The sequence below is a fragment of the Terrapene carolina genome, unplaced genomic scaffold (assembly GCF_002925995.2).
Source record: "Terrapene carolina triunguis isolate 2854851 unplaced genomic scaffold, T_m_triunguis-2.0 Scaffold146, whole genome shotgun sequence".
NCBI lineage: Eukaryota > Metazoa > Chordata > Testudines > Emydidae > Terrapene > Terrapene triunguis.
This window is the reverse complement of record NW_020664497.1, coordinates 3,938,604-3,960,122: the sequence shown is the minus strand read 5'-3', so window position 1 is coordinate 3,960,122 and position 21,519 is coordinate 3,938,604. Positions and strand designations below refer to the sequence as shown.

General features: G+C 44.3%; 1 protein-coding gene across 3 annotated transcripts in view; it reads left to right on the top strand.

Annotated features, from left to right (window-relative positions):
* Positions 1 to 21,519, top strand: part of TSPAN14 (tetraspanin 14) — an 84,172-nt gene that overhangs the window by 18,236 nt on the left and 44,417 nt on the right. For 2 of the 3 annotated variants that reach the window (XM_026653675.2, XM_026653676.2), the window contains exon 2: positions 18,412 to 18,509. In XM_026653675.2, the coding sequence (XP_026509460.1) occupies positions 18,429 to 18,509 (81 nt within the window). In that variant the 5' untranslated portion in view covers positions 18,412 to 18,428. Of the gene's footprint in view, positions 1 to 9,530; positions 9,571 to 18,411; positions 18,510 to 21,519 lie in introns of those variants that run through there. The other variant, XM_026653677.2, reaches the window with a different exon arrangement.

Here is a 21,519-nt window from a genome sequence, read left to right as displayed (position 1 = left end):
TTTTTTTTTTTTTTTTTTTTTTTTTTTTTTTTTTCCCCCCCCTTTGGTGATTTTTAAAAAGCCAATTTTCCAAAGCTGGAAATAATTATGAGCATAATTCAGTGGGAGGAGATATTGAATGATTGGAAATTAGTTGAGTGCATTATGTCCCCTCACCCACAAACATACCCTTACTAAAAGGGGAGGTGACGACAGCAATCTAAATATAAGTAAACTGAAAAATTATCAGCTTTGCCACAATGAATATAAATCAGCAGTTTAGGTGGAAATATCTTTCTTTCCTTATCAATTTTATGCATCAATGGAAAAACTGTGGCCAGTAGGGTTAAGGACAATAAGGAGTACTTTAAATATATCAGGAACAAACTAAATCCTAGCAATGATATAGGTCCGATACTATAAAAGGATAGTAAAAATGTCAATTGTGATATAGAAAAATATCTGTTCTGTATTTGGAAAGCAATAGGATGATGTATTCATAGTTTACAGAGATAATAAAATACTTGCCTTTGCCTGTAACTAAGGCAAATGTTTCAATAGTAACCATTAAAGAGGTAAACACTTATAAAATGTGCATGACTGGATAACTTGTGCTGAAGGATATTTTAAAAAAAAAAATTGGCTCTGGAACTCTGAACTGTGGGTGGGTGTGTTTAAACAAATCTTGAAACACTAGGAGGGCTCCAGAGGAGTGGGGGAGGGGGGAAGCTAACATTGTGCCAGTACAGTATTTAAAAGACCTGAGAAATTAACTATAAGCTAGCTTTCATGACCCACATCCTAGGCAAAACCATGGAAAAGCTGATATAGGACACAATTATAGAATCATAGAAATGTAGAGCTGCAAGGGACCTGAGAAGTTCTCTAGTCCCCCTCCTCTTCCCTCCCCCCCCCCCCCCCCCCACTGAGCCAGGATTAAGTATACCTAGGCCATCCCTGACCGGGTGTTTGTCCAAACTGCTCTTTTTAAAAAAAAAAAAAAAAAAAAAAAAAAAAAAAAAAAACAGTGACTGGGATTCTGCAGCCTCCCTAGGTAACCTTACCAGTTCTTACAATCCTTATAGTTAGAAATTAGAGAATAAAACTATACAACCTAAATTTCCCATTGTGTAAACTAAGTAGATTCCTACTTGTCCTACCTTTGCTGGAAGTGGAGAACAATTGGTCACTGTACTCTTATATACTTGAAGATTGTTATCCGGTCCTACCTCAGCTTTCTCTTTTCTAAACTGAACATGTCCAATTTTTTTGACACTTCCTTATGTCAGGTTTTCCAAATTTCTTTTGTAGCCCTCTTGTCTCCCTCTAATTTGTTAAAGTCTGGTGCCTAAAATGGGACACACAACAAGATAGTGAGAATGGATAACAAGATCCAATTGTTAGAAGGTAAAGCTAGACAAACAGAAGTTAGTGGCTTGATGCAAGATTTACTGGGTGAGACTCTTTGGCCTATGTTATGCAGCAGGTCAAACTAGATGGTCGTAATGGTCCCTTTCAGCCTTAAAATGTATGAATCTGAGTTGTAACATGTATTAAGATTCTAATTATAAAGACCTAATAAACTATTAATGGATGTCTCTTTAACAAACTAAGATTGTGAGAATTACATATTGGGGTGAAAATGGCCTTAACTTCCAGTTCTTTTTGGAGGAAGATAACACAAGGTGAAGTTTCAGTGGACTCCTAATGCCTACAATACAAATGCATGCATTTCTCTCTCCCACCCCCCCGCCCCCCCTTCTGTGCTATCCCCCTGATCTAGTACTGGACTCCTAAACTTCACTGGAGGAGAATGATCTTATTTTAAAATAAATGTACTCTTCTCTGCTCAAACCTTTATTAATAATAATAATAATTAATAATAATAAAACCACACAAGCTGAGATCCCACAAGTATTTAAGCATGTCACTTTAATTAGACAAATCGTCCAACTGACTTTAATGGAACTGCTCCATATGAGTACAGTTGCAAACATTTAAAGATGAGTAAGATCAGTTCCTTTAAAATCCTTCAAGATCTACATTTCTTCCCGTTGCTGGGACCCATGGCATGAGCGTGAGAGGAAAAACACACACCCAGATGGCTTTCTTCAGACATTGTGTCTACAGACTCTGTAAGAAAACACATTAATTGGTGGAGAGAGGAAAATTTACCAGTGCAAACTTCCTGGGAAAATGATTGGCTTCCAAATGCAGGACATTGCTATTTATTATGTAGGGAAATAAATCCATGTAAACATTAATTTTAAAAAAGCTCAATACTTTTGGTCATGATGCATCTCCTTTAAAAAGCCTGGCAATATAAAAAATAGTTGGGATGGGATTTCTTGGGGGGGGGGGGGGGGAGTCCTTATTAAAGCTGGAGAGAGTGCCTGGCTTAACAAGCCCTCCTCCTTGAAGGCCCTCAGTGTATCCACCTGCTAAGGGGGATGGATTGGAATTCCACTGGAAGCTTTTTACTGCTGCTCTGTAATCAACCATTGAAGATTGCTGTTGAGAAGTCTGTTACTGGCTACATACAACTTATTTTCTGTGATGCCTGATGCTTGCTTGCTTGCTTGCTTGCTTACACCGAAAGAAATGACACATGCCTGCAGTTTCTAAGTCTCTTATGACTGCATTGTAAACAGTTAGTTAGTCAGAACTCTAGTTAATCATTATTGTTAATATGACTTCATCCTGTCTGATGTGATTCATTTTTGTTGCAAGTTGCTGAGACTCTAGGAAGCATATCACTCTTTATTGCAGTATGTGAGTGTAAATTCATTTGGAAAATCTTCTTGGCATATGGGAGCTTCCCAAGACTCCCCCTGGAGGTCTCCTTGTCAAATTAAGCTCAACATGGAGAAACTTGAATTCCTGATCTCTCCTCCTGAACTTTCTGCACCCCAATACTGTCACTGTTGAAGATTACACTGTCATCCCTATACATAATGGGTATTAGCTTTGACTTCCTTGCAGTCAGCCTGTGTCCTTACCTTGCCTCTTCTTCCTCCACAATATTTCTAAGATTCAACATTTTCTCTTTCCAGGCAGTTAAAATTCCTCATTCAGTACCTCATCGCCTGGCTTGACTTCTTTAGCAGTTTTGAATGGAAGATGATCTTTCATACCGATTGCTTGGTCAGAGCAATCGGTGTGAATTGTGCCTTTCTGAATACCTGCATTGGCTCCCCCTTCTCCACTACATGAACTCTTGTCCTCCTTTTAAAGTCTCTGCATAACTTTTGTCCCTCCCTACTCAGTGACCATCTGTTGGTTTATGTGAAAGAGTTTGGTTTCTGTCTAGTTCCTAGTGGAGAGATGTCACTGTCATAGAATATTCCATGAGACCTGGTTGTAACAGGCTCTGTAGTTGGTCTCAGTAAATAGTACAGTCATGGAGACTGGATTCCCCTATATCCAGTATGGGCTCACTGGTGATGTGGGGTAGACTGCACTGCTACTGCTCATGTTGAACTTGTTCTGTGGAAAAATGGAGGACCTGGACCTTCAGAACGGCACTGATGATCAAAACAAAAATTCCAGAAGTCACTTAGCAAAGATATCGTCTGCCATTTCCACTGACTTCAGGAATCCTAGAACAATTCTCAGCCCCTATTTTCTAGTCAGGCCACCATGTTCGAAATGGTTGTACGTTGCATGACTATAGAGTTATAGTTTGAAGTTGCCTGCCCCACTGAATTCTCAGGTGCCGTGATCCAGATCTCCCTTTCTTGTAGCTTTCTCAACATTAAATGCTTCACCTGTCTCCCAGGAGTGAGCAGAGCCTCCTCCGCGCTTTCACATCACAGCTGAAGTAAATGTATGTCCTTAAGGAAATTAATCCTTGAGCCATTTCATTTCAGCCTCAGTCAGAGCTCTTGGGAAAGTGACTGACTGTTCAATGACTCACAGGTGCACGCCCTCAGATTTACCTGATACTGTACTTGATGATTCGCATCCCTTCTATTGAAAGAATCAACAGCTCTTATTTTCCCTTTACCTCACAGTAAGAATTATGGTGTTTGTTGCAGCCTTGGGGATCCCTCAGGTTTTTCTTTTCTTTACAGCCCATCAGCTTAATGTAAAGATTTTTAATACAGCCATCTCCACTGTATCGGGGTGCTGCACATAACAGTTAGTAGAACCATCACTGCACCTGGTCTGTCCGATGGAATATTTGGAGGATACTAATGGGGAGGAGAGAAATGTCAGTGGACTGGTTTCCTTCTTTGTAGAGAGAACTGGCGAAAAGTGCTGTGAAATGGAATATTGGGAGCAAGGTGAATAAAAATCAATTTTTTTTTTAACCAAAATAATTGATCTTTTTATATTGGATTTTTTTATTCTGTTTAAATATCTTTCCAAAAATCTTTTAAAAATCTGAACTTAATAAAATTTACACCTTAGCATATTTTATATTATCTCAGAATATTTAAATAAATATGCTGCATCCATGCATCTGTCTAAATTTAAAAGCTGCTTCTCTACATAAAGAGAAAATCGGGAGGGCAGGGGAAGGACCATTTAACTAGAGATCAACCTTTTTAAATATGGCGCAGTGAGTTGTACTGTGCTAAAAGCTTCTTTTGTTTGTTACAAATACATTTTATATGCTGTTTTGTGTGTTTGTTTAAATTCTAATTGCTACCCTAATGCAGCTTGCTACAAATCATGAGCAGAAAGTTAATTATCTAGTGAAGAAGCAATGTCATTCACCATTTTCTAATATACTAAAAAATGTACAATTAGCTTAATATTTTGAGATTCTGATGTAATTGCTTAAATGTGTATAGCTATGGTGTACCCTCATAAGTAGCAAAAAGATGTATCCCATCTAGTATTAAGGCTTTATTAAGTTGTAAATCAGCATGTTTTAATGGTTATATCAACCAGTGCGAGTGTACTCTTCCATTTGTACTTCAGTTATTTCCTAAAGAAAAGTTTATTTGAATTCAGTGACTTTTTTTAAATGGAGACTTTCCACTTGGTGTTTTAAATTGCCTTGATTTTAATCTACCCTGACAGGGTGAGAAAAGGGTAATTCTGTATTGGGATAGTTTGCTTTCACAAATGCTTACCATAGTTGGCACTTCTAAATAGACATTAACCTGTCAGCTTCAAGCATTCAGCTGGACAGGTGGTAAATAACATGCTGCCAGATCAAAAAAATTAGCTTGTTATACTATAAAAAATAACAAGCTAGAACAATACCGTGTGGATGAAATAATGGAGGTAACTAGCATGCCAAAAGATTTGACAGGATGTTTTTCTCTCCCAATAATTCAATGTTTTGTTACCAACAGCCTTGTAATCTTCTTGAAACTCTGCTTTGCTCTCTGTTTTTGAGCTGAAGAAGTGAGCTTTTGTACTCACGAAAGCTTATGCCCAAATAAATCTGCTAGTCTTTAAGGTGCCACCGGACTCCTTGTTGTTTTTGTGGATACAGACTAACACGGCTACCCCTCTGATACTTGATTTTACGGTTTGTTGCTTCACTAGCTAGTTTTATGTGGACCTGCTAACACATGTCTAACGCATAGAATATTTAGGGTTGGAACAGACCTCAGGAGGTCATCTAGTCCATTCCCCTGCTCAAAGCAGGACCAACACCAACTAAATCATCCCAGCCAGGGCTTTGTCAAGCCGGGCCTTAAAAACCTCTAAGGATGGAGATTCCACCACCTCCCTTGGTAACCCATTCCAGTGCTTCACCACCCTCCTAGTGAAATAGTGTTTCCTAATATCCAACCTAGACCTCCCGCACTGCAACTTGAGACCATTGCTGCTTGTTCTGTCATCTGCCACTGAGACCACCCGAGCTCCATCCTCTTTGGAACCCCCGTTCAGGTAGTTAAAGGCTGCTATCAAATTCCCCCTCACTCTTCTGCAGATTAAATAACCCCAGTTTCCTCAGCCTCTCCTTGTAAGTCATGTGCCCCAGCCCCCTAATCATTTTTGTTGCCCTCCGCTGGCCTCTCTCCAATTTGTCCACATCCCTTCTGTAGTGGGGGGACCAAAACTGGACACAGTACTCCAGGTGTGGTCTCACCAGTTCTGAATAGAGGGAAATAATCACTTCCCTCGATCTGTTGGCAGTGCTCCTACTAATACAGCCCAATATGCTATTGGCCTTCCTGGCAACAAGGGCACACTGCTGACTCATATCCAGCTTCTCGTCCACTGTAATCCCCAGGTCCTTTTCTGCAGAACTGCTGCTTAGCCAGTCGGTCCCCAGCCTGTAGCGGTGCATGGGATTCTTCCTTCCTAAGTGCAGGACTCTCTGCACTTGTCCTTGTTGAACCTCATCAGATTTCTTTTGGCCCAATCCTCTAATTTGTCTAGGTCACTCTGGACCCTATCCCTACCCTAGTTGGTTCTTCAGCACTTGTACGGGGAAGTTGTTCTCAACACTCTCCAAAAACTTCCTGGATTGTCTGTGTATTGCTCTCCCAGGAGATGTCAGGGTGATTTGAAGTCCCCCATTAGAATCAGAGCCTGTGATCTGGAAACTTCAGTTAGTTGTCCAAAGAAAGCCTCATCTACCTCATCCTTCTGACCCAGTGGTCTATAGCACACACCCACCACGACATCACCCTTGTTGCTCTTGCCTCTAAACTTAACCCAAAGACTCTCAACAGGCTTTTCTCCAGTTTCATACTGGAGCTCTGAGCATACCGCTCTCTTACATACAATGCAACCCCTCTTCCTTTCCTCCCCAACTGTCCTTTCTGAGCCATTTATACCCATCCATGACAGTGCTCCAGTCATGTGAACTGCCTCACCAAGTTTCTGTTGTTCCAATCACATCATAGTTCCTCGATTGTGCCAGGTCTTCTGATTCTTCCTACTTGTTTCCCAGGCTTCTTGCGTTAGTGTACATGCACCTAAGATAACTAGCCAATTTCCCTACTTTCTCAGTATGAATCAGGAGGCTTCCCATCTTGTACCTTCTTCCTGGTGTTTCCTCTTGGTATCCCACTTACCTCTGGGCTTAGGTCACCATCCCCTGGCGAACCTAGTTTTAAAGCCCTCCTTGCTAGGTGTCACGGAGTGTGGGGGGACACAAGGCCCTGCACCCCCGTCTTCCTGCGATTCACCATGACTCAGCCAGCCAGCCAGTAAAGCAGAAGGTTTATTTAGATGACAGGAACACAGTCCAAGACCGGTCTTGCAGGCACAGACAACAGGATCCCCCCCCCAGTTAGGCCCATCTTGGGGTCCCAGGGTGCCCCAGCACCCTTGGGAGGTCAGAGCCCCGTCTGCCTCCCAGCCATATTACCAGCCAGCTCCTGAAACTCTCCCTTCAGCGACCCCTCCCACAGCCTTTGTTCAGTTTCCTGGGCAAAGGTGTCACCTGGCCTCTAACCCCTTCCTGGGTTCTCACATTACATGCTCAGGTATTTTCTCTCGGTCAGTCTCCCATCCCCCAACGCAGACCATCCTAGCCACACTCCCCTGTCAGCATTCAAAGACCACAGTAAGAACAGTCCCAGTTCGTCACACTAGGTTAGCAAGCCTGCCTGCGAAGATGCTCTTCCCTCTTTTCATTAGGTGGATCCCATTTCTTCCTAGCAATCCTTCTTCCCGGAACATCCCATGGTCATCCCATGGTCAAAGAATCCAAAGCCCTCTCTCAGACACCACCTGCGTAACCATGCATTCACCCCTCACAATTCAACGGTCCCGTCTTTACCTAATGTTTACTAGGTGGAGCTTTCATTTCCCCATCCCCACCCCCCATTTCCATATCTGCTCTGGTTTTTCCCTGGGTTTGCTCTGGGATAGTTTTAAAAACACTGGGTCAGATCTGCAGCTCATGTACATTGACTTAAATCTGCATTGCTACATTAACAGTAGCTGAGGCTCTGGTCCATTCTTTTCAATGCTTTTGTAGAAAAATCGCAGTATTTTGGAAAGCTGTAACATTCCCTTTTCTCTGTTTGTTTTTAAAGCCATTTCATAGACAATATATATGGAAAAGGCTTATCCTGTTTAGGTCACGCATGTGCTGCAAGGGTTAAAAATCTATTGGCAGTGAATCATCACAATTATAAACTTTAGAATCCTGGCATTTTGTAGATAACAGTGTAAGCTGTGGGTGTTGAACTGCCTCTGACTGGAAACTGCAGCATTCTTTTGCTGAATGGTTATATCTTTTTCTCAGTGCAGCTGTGAGCTGAAATGATATGTCTTTAGAAAGCTAGAAGTATCCCTCTGTATTAGTTCTCTGAAAGAAATTCCCATTGCTATAAGTGGGAAATAACTGTTGGCTGAGTGAGTTGGTGTAACTCCATATAGAAGAATAAGATATACTGCAGGGAAAGCTGATGATTACCACCTACATATCTCTGAAAAGCACTTCACAATATTAATTAGCTAATCTGTGAAACCTATGAGGTAAGCTAATATTACTAACCACATGTCTTATTTTGGTCTGGCAACTGACACTTCTGAGCATCTCCTACACTAGGAAACCTACCGAGGGGAAGAAATTAAGTGACCTGTTCAAGCGCACGTAGCCAATCCATTTGCAGAATTCGGAATAAAGTTTGGGAAGGGAGTTGGATGTGCCCAGTCTCAGTTGCCTAGAACATTTTGTCTATAACAGCAAGATACCATCTCTGTCACTCTTCTTCTCTCCCCCGCCCCCCCCCCGCCCCAAAGTGGCAGTAGGCCAAATCCTGACCTTTAATTTAGGTGCGAGTCAGGGGCACAGAAGCCCTTTACCTCTCTATTTTCAAGACTCCAGGATGGTCAGAAGGGCTTTGAAGCAGCTCTGAAGATAGGTCCCAAGTTTCTGCTAAAGAGGATGAAGAACTCTATAGAAATGACCCATTCTGTCGTCCTTTCTCCCTTCAGGAAGCTGTTGTTCAGTTTTGCAGTAATTTTTGCACAGCTGTCTGTTCCCACATGCTCCCCTACCCCTTCCTGGAAGTCATCGCTGTGGAGGAGGGAATTTTTTTGGGAGCATGGCATGCTGTCCTGCTTGCTCCCTAGCCACCTATTTGGGAGGACAAGGGGGGTAAGAAAATTTGTTTCTTAGACCAACTTCTGTTGGTGAAAGAGGTGAGCTTTTGAGCCACACAGAGTTCTTCAGGTCTGGGAAAGGCATTCAGTGTGTCACCCCTGAATACAAGGTGGAACAGATTGTCTCCTTCCACATTGCTGAACATTCATCCTGGCAGCTCCGAAGGGGAACTGTGTATTTCTGCTGTGGTGCCCCTTTTAAGGATCTCCATTGCAGATGCAGTGTCTTGGAGATCCACCCTCCCTCCTGAAGGGGGGGGGGGGGGGGAGGAGATGACTTGTAGCAGCGTGGTTTGATCAAGTGTGAATCCCCTGGCATCACGTGGTACTGTAGCATTCCTCACTACCTACATAGTGATACTCCTCCAGGTCAGGCAGTTGGTTTGTCATGGCTGGGAAGCTGGCCAACGGAAAGGGAAGTAGGGAGAAATGTGTTACCAGTCATAGAAAGGTCAAGATGATTAGGCAGTTGGGATCCCTGCTTGTCAGTAAGGATGTGGAAGAAGCTGATATTCCTGTAGTGGGCTTTTCACTGAAGTTAAGGCCTGAAAAATCAAGGTAGGTCTGGGAAACAGTGAGGGGAAGAAGCCAGGCAGAAAATAAGATCTCGAAGTGTTTATGGGGCTTGGGGGGAGAGAGTTCCTTCTGGGTTCTTCAATAGCTTGGCTGTCTTTTTGTTTCAGTTGCATTTTAGGACTGTTAACTTGCTGCTTTTTCTCCTGGATCCTCCTGGTCTACTAGATCCGAGGCAAGATACCTTGGTTATATAACTAATTCTCTATTTGCAGCTTGATACTTAACAACATATTTAAATTGAAATACTCCGTGACCCTTCCTCCCCCCACATGAACCAGGGAGACTCTAGCCCTTGTTTCTTTGTGTGCATCATCTTAGTTATGTTTAAACTACAGACCTTGCAGCTGTACACTGCAGTTGTAAGCTCTCGCACGTGGCCGCTCTATGCTTGCAGGAGAGAGCTCTCCTGCCAGCATAATTAAGCCACCCCCAGCGAGCGGCAGGAGCTATGTCGGCGGGAAAGCATCTCCTGCTGACATAGTGCTGTCCATACCAGTACTTCTGTTGGTCAGGGGTGTGGGTTTTTTTCACACCCGTGACTGACGGAAGTGCTAATGTTGGGCCACCCTTCCTTTTACGCTTTGTGGACATGTCTGTCTGCTCAGTTTCCATTTGGGCGTTGCTGTTTCTCGTAAACACCCTCTTGCAGGTCCTGTGCCAGGGTGTGGCTGTGAGCTTTCCCCCAGAACATGTCATGGAAAGTCATGTTGCAGTGCTAGAGCATGAGAAAGGGAACCTGATTCTAACAAGGTACAAGGCAGTGGAGAAACAGGCCCAGGAAGTGCAACTAACAAGTAGCAAAACCTTGAAGCTGACTCTCTACACAAAGTAAACTGAAAGAGTGTGGGTGCGTGGGGACAGCCCTGTAATAGGGTTAGCATATTTGAACTTTCAAAAAAGAGGACACTCCGGGAGAGGGGGGGGTGTAGCCCCGCCCCCTAGCCACTCCCTCCCAATTCCCGCCCCCCTGACTGCCCCCCACAGAACCCCCAACCCATCCAACCCTCCCTGCTCCTTGTCCCCTGATCGCCCCTTCCCGGGACCCCTGCCCCTAATCACCCCCCGGGATCCCACCCCTTATCTAAGCCTCCCTTATCTTTGTCCCCAACTGCCCCCTCCTGAGACCCCCCCCCCATCCTACCTGTCCCCTGACTGTTCTGACTCCTATCCACACCCCTGCCCCCGCCAGATCCCCGGGACTCCCACGCCTATCCAACCGCTGCCTGTTCCCTGACTGCCCCCCCCCCGCCCCCCCCACCCATCTAACCCTCCCTGTCCCCTGACTGCCCCAATCCCTCTCCACACCCCTGCCCCCTGACAGGTCCCCCCAGAACCCCCACCCCATCCAACCCTCCTGCTCCCTGTCCCTTGACTCGCCACGCTCCCTGCCCTGCCCCACCCCAGCTCACCTCCGCTCTGGCTCTGCCTGCTCCCCTGAGCGTGCAGCCGCCCCGCTTCTCCGCCCCGCCCCCGGCTTGCCTCGAATCAGCTGTTCGGCGGCAAGCCTGGGAGGGAGGGGGCGAGAAGCGGAGTGGCGCGCTCAAGGCAGCAGGCAGAGGCGGAGCGGAGGTGAGCGGTTCCCCTGTGCCCCCCCGTTACCTGCTGCGGGCAGCCCTCCCCGCGCCCCCCTGCCCCAGCTTACCTCTGCTCTGCCACCTCCCCTGAGTGCTCCGCTTCTCCCCCCTCCCTCCCAGGCTTGCCGTGCAAAAGTCTGGGAGGGAGGGGGGTGGAGGGGAAAAGCGGCGCGCCCGGGGGAGGGGAAAGGGGTTGGGATGGGGGCGGAGAAGGGGCGGAGCCGGGAGCGGGGGGAGAGGGGGGCGCGAGCACCCACTGGCGCCGGCTACAGTCGGTGCCTATGCCCCATGCAGCGCTGCCGGCGTGCTGAAGCTGCAGGGGAGGGGCTTTTGCTGCCAGAGCGGCCCCAAGTGAGCGGCTCAATCCGGTGCGGCTGCCCTGTCAGCCGCTTTTGGGTCTTTAGATAGCTGTCCGGGGGGAAATCCAGGACACTTTTAGCTTTTTACAAATTCCCCCCGGACGGCTATTTAAAGACCCAAAAGCCGGACATGTCCGGGGGAACCCGGACGGATGGTAACCCTACCTGTAATCCTGTTTAGCAGCCTTAGATGCTATGTTTAGCCCTAATAGGAGTAATACTGTCAGATGGTATGTGGGTCTTCTCAAGCTGATGGGAGTCATAATTACAGAGGTAGCTGCAGCTTTTTGCCCCTCTCTAAGGTTCAAGTATTTCAGACCCCTTCAGTGCAGCCTGATCCTTATCTGGGCAAAACAAGCTTTATAATTTCAATATCATCTTCACAGTTTAATAACACAGACATTGTTTCCTAATCTCCTGCCTTCTTTACCAGGAAGCATTTATAGCTGGAGCTGTTGTGTTACCTGCCGGCTATGAACCTGAACCTCCATGTGCCCACAGGAAACCTTTCCGTATATTCCTACAATAAACATTTCCCATGAGTTGCTCACTTACAGTCAGGGGCGTGTGCAGGAATTTAAATTTGACCACTTTTGGAGGAGGCACATTCTGTGCCCCCTGCCGCAGCCCTGGGGCTGAAGGAGCTCACTCTCCCCACTGCGGTCCTGGGGCCAGAAGAGTTCTGTGCCCCCACCCATTATTGGAGGGCCTGTGCCCCTACTTGCCCCCCTCTCCCTCTTGTGCAGGCGCCTGCTTACAGTATTTATAAATTAATACAGATCAGTCCCCCCCAGTCCTTCAGTGGCCATTGAAAAGGTTTGTATCCACATCAGAGTGGAGACTCTGTGAGTTCAGTAGTTTTTTTAGAAGTTGTTTACTCTCTCATTAATCTATAAAGCCTTATATGGCCACACAGTACTGCTCCTGCAGCCAAGAATGTACTGTAACTATTCTTTCATTTGCTAAAATGCATGCTCTTTCTGTGTTTCAAGGGGAAATATAAAGTTTTAAGGCGCACTGAGGTACGATCTATTGCGAAAAGGAAAATTGAAATGTGCTTTCTTTCGTGTGCCCTTGACGTTGGAGGTCTGAATTAGGTGCTACCATTCTCTATATTTTTAAAAGAATAAAGGTCATGTAAGCAATTTCTGAGCACAAGTGAACACATTTTCACGCGGTACAAGAACCAGAGTTGTTTGTTGTGTTTTTGTTTAAAATAAAACACGTGAACAATTCCTTTGCCCTAGCTACGGGTATTCTTGTTTGGGGTGCTGTGTAGCAACAGTACCACATTCTTCAGCATTCTCTCTCATTTTTCTTGTTTTAACATTTTTTATTACAGTAGTGACTAAGGGCTAACCAGCAGTGGGGCTCCATTGTGTTAGGAAATGTCAGAGTAGCAGACTGTTCCTCCCTGAAGTGCTTAAAATCTAAATGGATAAGAGACACAGGTGCAGGAAGGGGTAGAACCCAGTAGCAGAATGAACAGTATGATAGGTGGAGATCAGCTAAAAGGGAAAGGAAGTTGAGGGGGGACAGGAGAAGAAGGGCAGATATGGAGTGAAGAGACTCCGAGGGAGGGCTGCAGCAAACAGCCAGTCAGCGAAAGTCCAATCAAAACCGATCCTTTGCAGTTGGAGAACTGTCTACCAAGGTCCCTGCTTTGGCTGCTTCTACCCTCTACTGTCTGGAGTCTCTGGCTTGCTCCTATCTGTAATTTTGACACCACCTGGGTCCTGCTGTCCCGAGTGTGGGAGTCTCCCCAGGACACTGCTGGGGGAAAGGGTGGCCCCAGCTGGTCCCCAGTTTACCACTTCCCCCCACACTGCAGTAGTCCCAGCTTTGGCTGTTTCCATCCTACTGCCTGTTCCGTACGTCGAGGGGGGAGTTGATAAGCACTCAGTGGAGAGATTTTTTCAAAAGACCTCTACAGTGGCCTAATTCTCTGCTCACATTGAAGTCTAGTAAAATTCCCACTGACTTCAAAAGCTTTCAAAACTGCTCCATGTTAGGCTAAGCCCAACCAGTATATTTTGAGTGAATTGATCCCAGGAGAAGGAAAGACCTGATTATCAATAATGGGATTGTCCACTGTTCATAAATGACCAGAGTCCATATCTCATCACTTTACATTCTAGTTTTCCATTATGAGCTTCTGCTGATAGGTGAAAGGGCACGCTGGCTGAAATATCATAACGAGAAAGGGAGGGAATTGGTCCAACAGCTTGGAAGTTGACTTTGGCTCTCTTATGCCTTCTCTCTCTCCAAAATAAACCTCTCTACGTTCTTAGCACTATGAACTTAATTTTGAGTTCAATGTTTTGATATTAAGAGACGCTTCTCTGTACGAAATAATATGTATGTTAGCAGTACCTGTATTTGCTGCTTGGCTATTTTAGAGGTCATAAGAACGTCCGTACTGGGTCAGACCAAAGGTCCATCTAGCCCAGTATCCTGTCTACCGACAGTGGCCAATGCCAGGTGCCCCAGAGGGAGTGAACCTAACAGGCAATGATCAAGTGATCTCTCTCTTGCCATCCATCTCCACCATCTGACAAACAGAGGCTAGGGACACCATTCCTTACCTATCCTGGCTGATAGCCATTAATGGACTTAACCTCCATGAATTTATCCAGTTCTCTTTTAAACTCTGTTATAGTCCTAGCCTTCACAACCTCCTCAGGTAAGGAGTTCCACAAGTTGACTATGCGCTGTGTGAAGAAGAACTTACTTTTATTTGTTTTAAACCTGCTGCCTATTAATTTAATATGGTGACCACTAGTTCTTGTATTATAGGAATAAGTAAATAACTTTTCCTTATCCACTTTCTCCACATCACTCATGATTTTATATACCTCTATCATATCGCCGCTTAGTCTCCTCTTTTCCAAGCTGAAAAGTCCTAGCCTCTTTAATCTCTCCTCATATGGGACCCGTTCCAAACCCCTAATCATTTTAGTTGCCCTTTTCTGAACCTTTTCTAGTGCCAGTATATCTTTTTTGAGATGAGGAGACCACATCTGTACGCAGTATTCAAGATGTGGGTGTACCATCGATTTATATAAGGGCAATAATATATTCTCCATCTTATTCTCTATCCCCTTTTTAATGATTCCTAACATCCTGTTTGCTTTTTTGACTGCCTCTGCACACTGCATGGACATCTTCAGAGAACTATCCACAATGACTCTAAGATCTTTTTCCTGATTTGTTGTAGCTAAATTAGCCCCCATCATATTGTATGTATAGTTGGGGTTATTTTTTCCAATGTGCATTACTTTACATTTATCCACATTAAATTTCATTTGCCATTTTGTTGCCCAATCCCTTAGTTTTGTGAGATCTTTTTGAAGTTCTTCACGGTCTGCTTTGGTCTTAACTATCTTGAGCAGTTTAGTATCATCTGCAAACTTTGCCACCTCACTGTTTACCCCTTTCTCCAGATCATTTATGAATAGGATTGGTCCTAGGACTGATCCTTGGGGATCACCACTAGTTACCCCTCTCCATTCTGAGAATTTACCATTAATTCCTACCCTTTGTTCCCTGTCTTTTAACCAGTTCTCAATCCATGAAAGGACCTTCCCTTTTATCCCATGACAACTTAATTTACGTAAGAGCCTTTGGTGAGGGACCTTGTCAAAGGCTTTCTGGAAATCTAAGTACACTATGTCCACTGGATCCCCCTTGTCCACATGTTTGTTTGACCCCTTCAAAGAACTCTAATAGATTAGTAAGACACGATTTCCCTTTACAGAAACCATGTTGACTTTTGCCCAACAATTTATGTTCTTCTACGTGTCTGACAATTTTATTCTTTACTATTGTTTCTAGGACTAATTTCCCCAGTACCTACGTTAGACTTACCGGTCTGTAATTGCCGGGATCACCTCTAGAGCCCTTTTTAAATATTGGCGTTACATTAGCTATCTTCCAGTCATTGGGTACAGAAGCCGATTTAAAGGACAGGTTACAAACCCTAGTTAATAGTTCCACAACTTCACATTTGAGTTCTTTCAGAACTCTTGGGTGAATGCCACCTGGTCCCGGTGACTTGTTAATGTTGTCTATCAATTAATTCCAAAACCTCTTCTAATGACACTTCAGTCTGTGACAGTTCCTCAGATTTGTCACCTACAAAAGCTGGCTCAGGTTTGGGAACCTCCCTAACATCCTCAGCCATGAAGACTGAAGCAAAGAATTCGTTTAGTTTCTCTGCAATGACTTTATTGTCTTTAAGCGCTCCTTTTGTATCTCGATTGAGGGGCCTACATATAGCCCAATATAAGTAAATCTTACTCCCATAGTCTGAGGTAGATAATGGACCTCCTAATTAGGATTTGTGTTTGAATTAATGGGAGTTTCCCAAAAGCTGTGTGAGGAACATCACAAAGGAATGCCGGATGCGGAATATGTCAGGGAATAAGCATGGGATGAGGATGTTTTGACTTATTTTCTAAATAGGCGAAGACCATCAGATGCAGCTGGTTGTCAGGAAAACTGCAGAGGCCCCAAAGTGACCACCAGGTGATATCTGGTCTTGATGTCCCCAGACCTCTGAGACCACTTAATTTCTCTTCTGAGAGAGGTGCATCTTGGACACTCCAGGCATGGAACCCCACGGGCAAAGGATAATCTTGACTTCTCCCATAGGGGCTTGATTTGGCATTACTCCCTTTTTGCAGCCAAAAGTTTGTGCTTGGTGCTGAGTTTCAAGTTAATGGCAACTTGATATGAGACAGGGTTTGGTTATGAAACTTAAAAACAGACCTGGTGGCAGTACTCCATCATGCTGCTGGAAACATTTAGCAATGCTTTTTTAAAGCTCAAAGAGGCAGTCTTATGTAAAATGGGATATTCTTCAAAATAGATAATTGTGTATGATTTTTGTTTTGTTTTTTTTGCGGGGGGTGGGGCGCGAAGGTGGTAATGGGTGGAATGATTTTTATAGTGAATCTGTGTGACAAACCTCTCCATCATCCTACTGAATTTCTTGTTCTAACCAAGAATACAACACAACTTTGTGCTAGACCATTCTGTGATGCCTCAGACAGACACCAAGGGGTAATTATTAGAGAAGTGCTTAATTAAGTATGAGGGTCCTATTCAACCACTTGTCGTACACAGCTTGTAACCCAGCCACAGCATGGGTGATGGAAGAGCAGTAGTTGCTCACCCTGAATTCCCCCGCTGCAAAGAAGTGAGCAGATGGGTTGGGGGTTAGAAGTAGCCCTGGAGCTGTCCTTTCTCTACACCTCCTCCCAGATGGCCAGCTGACATGCAGGAGTATGCTGCGTTGCAAAAAGAGTTGAAATAACTTTCTCGCTCTCCAAATCAAAAGGGGAGGAGTTGTGGTTGAATCTGCTTCTGGGACAACCCTGCTATGTGCCCCTGCCTTACTCTAGGCAGTCTATAAAGTTAGTCTGGCCCTATCAGGCTGGTACTGTGGATGTCAGTTTCCCCCTGCTTTCTCTTTTACACCATTTAATGTAATTCCACAACAAACATCTTGTCTCATTTCTTATTTGGGGTAAAACCATTTGAAAAATCTTATTACTCCCTCTCCCTTGCTAAGCCTCTACGAAAATCTCCTGGGAGGGAAACTCTTGATTTTTAAAGGCATGATTAGAGGGTTGAAATGTGGAAATGGTGTTAACCTCTCTCCTGCCCAGGTCTCAGAGTGACAGACCAACTGGTGTTGGCTGCTGGGCCTTTCTCATACACTGGGTTCTTTAGGACTTCTTCAGCATAACAGCTTTTGGCTGGGAAGCTTTGCTCTTTGTGGTTTTGGTTTTCCATATGGGGCATTCTGCTGCATTCCTGTAGAGAGATGGGTTAGGCATAATGCCCTGGAAGGCTTCAGTTTTCTGAAACATTGAGCAACTCCCGTGGCTGATGCTGACGTCCTTAGAATACGAGAATCCCAGAAAGCAGAACTCTGCAATGCCCATCTGATCAAAGCTTTCATAACTGCATGACTTGTGATCTAAATAAAACCATTATGCAAATTTGATGCAGTATAGGAAGATTAAAAATACCACAGTGCTACAGTCTGTCACAGCCTAACAACAAAAGCTCCCACTGCACCATTCTTTCTCAGTTACTTAAAGCTGCGTCTTCTCCATCTCACTGCATACCACCATATTTACCATCACATCTTAAGTCCATCAGGCATGGTGGGAAAAGGACAAGCAGCCTGTATGCTAAGTCCAAGTCCATGTATGTGCATGGAGTGTCTTGGCCAAGGGGGGCACAGAAGGGATTGTGTCTGTTTTAATACAGAGCCTGAACCCATCAATGTGGGTCTTTGGGTTTAACTATAACTGTATAGTCAGTTTTGTTTATCTCTCTCAGATGGCAACAGGGAGACAGAACTGGTTAAAAACTAGAAAATATTGTAAAGCCACAAGAATTGGCAGTGGGACTTGGAGTCATAAGAACATAAGAATGGCCCTACTGAGTCAGACCAAAGGTCTGTCTAGCCCAGTATCCTGTCTTTCTTTCAACAGTGGTCAGTGCCAGGTGCCCCAGAGGGAGTGAATAGGTAATCATCAAGTGATCCATCCCCTGTCGCTCATTCCCGGCTTCTGGCAAACAGAGGCTAGGGACACCATTCCTGCCCATCCTCGCTAATAGCCATTGATGGACCTATCCTCCATGTATTTATCTAGTTCTTTTTTGAAGAACCAGATGTCAGGTGTGGTATCTGAAACTTCACTGAATATCTTTTTGAAATTGACTAGATTTCAAGTTACAGTAATCCTTTTAATATAAACTTTTGGAATAGGGACTTTACTTTTTCTGAGTCTGAAGAAAGCTCACATTAAACGTCTGAATTTTTAGACTGAACTGACTTTTTTTTTCTTCTTTCTTCTCTTCCTCCTCTGTAGATATTGCTGTATAGAAGATGCACTATTACCGATACTCTAACCCAGAAATCAGCTGTTGGTACAAATACCTGCTTTTCAGCTACAATATCATCTTTTGGGTGAGTACAAGGCCAAAACTCTCCTTCTGTAGCATGAGGTCCTCAGCCTGGGACTTGTCTCCCTGAAATGGTGTCCTTCAGCACGTGCATATTACTCAGCGAGAAAGTGAATGGCATGGACTTGGATGGAGGCTTTTGTGATATGGCCAAGCATGACTGAAACATTACATTCAAACTAACTTCACTTCCAACTTAAATTGGAGGCAGACAAATGTCCAGATTTTTGGATATTGTCTTGTTGGTTTCAGCATATCAGTAGGCTCAATCCGGTACAAATAATAAAGAAAAATGTGGTCCTTGCTCCAGTGAGTTGACAGTTTAGGTTAGGAAAAACAATATAGAAGTTGCTAGTCTAGTCTCAGAATCTTGGATGTCCATCTGAATTATGGATGGCTCCTGGCAGAGACATTCAGGTATATGGACTGATTCAGATGCCTCTCCAGTCTGAATCTTTTGGGTATGGAAATACTACTTGAAAAGCCTTTCCTGGACATTGTGGCTCTTCTGTCCTGATCCAGGCTGGAACCAGGAAGTACCGAGTGTGTGTGTGTGTGTGTGTGTGTGTGTGTGTGTTGAAGAAGAGTAACATGGGAAGTTATCCAAGATCTTCTGAACATCAAAAACATTAATTTTCCTTTGAATAGTGTCCCTTTAGGTGCTCCATTTCAGATGCGCATGCACCTCTTGAGCACTGTGGGGATGCCGCTCAGGAGTCACATAAAGTGGAGCACCCATAGGGACACTACTCGAAGAAGAAGAAGAAGAGGTTACTCCCCTTGTGCAGGAACTGTGGTTCTTCAAAGTGTGTGTTCATATGGGTGCTCCGCTACTGCTCTCCTTCCCCTCTGCTTTAGACTGTGTTCTGTGTTAGACGTTCAGATAAAGAAGGAACTGCCCGCACAGTTCTATATCCCCTCTCTGTGGCATGAGATTGTACAAAGTGCGTGTGTAGAGCAAATGGATAGTAATGGAAAAATCTCTGATCAAGGGCTTGAGAGGTGTATGTGTAACCCACACACCTCCTAGGTGTGGTGTGTGTGTTTTTTTTGTTTTTTGTTTTTTTGGGGGGGGGGGAGAAGGGGGGAGAGAGAGAGAGAGAGAGAGATGACATCAAAATGACTATTTGTTTTTCCTTCATAAAACTTGATACCATGACACCAGGGGTATAAATTGACATATTTCCATTAAAGCCAGTGGAACCATACTGACTTACACCAGCTGGGATCTAGCTATGTTGGAAGCTGCTCTCACTGGTGACTATTCTTGTTTAGTAGGCCGTATCCTTAGCTGAAGGCAAGTCCATTTTTAATGAAAACCGGGACCTCTAAACTGAGATACTGTAGATGACAGCTCACAATAGAGCAAGTAATATGGAAAAAGGAGAGATTCTCCAGCAGGGGATATTTCTGTTTTCCATAATAGCATTATGATAGTCCTAACCTTCTGTACTAGGCTTGTCCTGTAACTGTCAAATCATTTTGTTTTTGTAACTTGACAATAGGAATGTACAGTACTAGCAAAGGGTCAGAAGTCCCTGACATTTCCGCAAGACTATCAATGATCTGTAACTGGTCTCTTATAGCAACTCAGTTTTCCTTCTCATTCTAAGTTCTCCCATCCTTTATCACTTTTTTTTTTTTCTTTTTCTTCGCAAAGGATAGAGTGACCTTTTTCTTTACCCCTCTGTTCCCAACCTTTCTAAAAACTGATAGTGATCTTTAACTGTTCCTTTTCCTTACCTCTTGGCGTTCAGTTTGCCTTGTTGCTCGCTGGAATGAGAGCTGATTCTGAGAGAAGAAAGAGCAAAGATTTTGCAAAGGTTCTTTGCTAAAGAGGGATAAAGGGGCAGAGAACTTGAGCATTATGGCTTTGAGCTACAGCTTTTCCCTCCCCTTCTGGATCACTGTTTAATGTTTCACGTGCTGAATTTAATCATAGGGCTGTAATTTTTTAAGAGATAATAGTTGAGTCTTTGCACCCTTCCAATTTAATGTTTTGGGGCTTGCATTAAAAACTCTGAGTGTGTTGGTAAATGATTGTACCTCAGGCTCAAACCGTCTTGACAAGATACAATATGGTGACCTATCTGTTGTAGAAGAGGCTATTTAATTAGCCTTGGAAGTACCTCTCTCAGCTTACCTGGCAGTCTGTTGCATGAGGTCAGGACTATAGTGGTTGGGAGGGTCAGATTGTGCTTTGACAGTGACTTCAGGACTTTGCTTCTTTCTGTGCAGGAAGGCTGGAGTTGCAGAAAAGTGCAGGCCAAACACATTCACAAGCCCATCTCAACCATTTACAGTGCTGAGTTAGTGATCTTGGAAGGGGCTTGTCTCTGTCTTGCATAAGACTTCAAGAAAAATGCTGTGGGTGTGTGCAGTATCTCAAAGTAAAAGATTGCAAGGCATATCTGAAAGGTCCTTAGCCAACTTATCAGGATGGGGTAATAACTTCCTTAGTTACAGTCCTGAGATTCCTTCCTACATACTCACTCTTCCCTGTAGCTAGACAAAGGTGGGGAGAAATGTCTGATACATTGGCTCTTCTGCAATTACTAGTCAACAACATTCACTTTTTAAGAAATAATACATTTCTTTTAGAGATCCCTTCTCTTTTTAAAAACTTGTTATGAAATGAATACACATCTATTTTATGTCATCAATTTTTTTGTGCAGAAGCCAGCAAAAAGACTAAAAGTCCAAAAGTTAGGCTGCAAATTTTATTCACACAGGTATACACACACCTCCCTACTCAGACACACATACAATGCAAGCATGCGCACACTTGCCTACACAGAGACACTTTTTCATACACTTTTTTCCAGGGGCTGCCTAAATCACTCATCCGGGAAGGGAGGAGGGTGGGCTGGAGAGGAAAAGATGGGGTAGTGGTGGAGGAGAGAGGATGGGGAGGGAAAGAGGCCAAGGATGAGAGCAGGGTGCGGGTGAGAGGGCAGTGAAGGAGGAGGTGTGTGTGTGTGTGTGTGTGTGTGTGGGGGGGGGGGGGGGGGGGG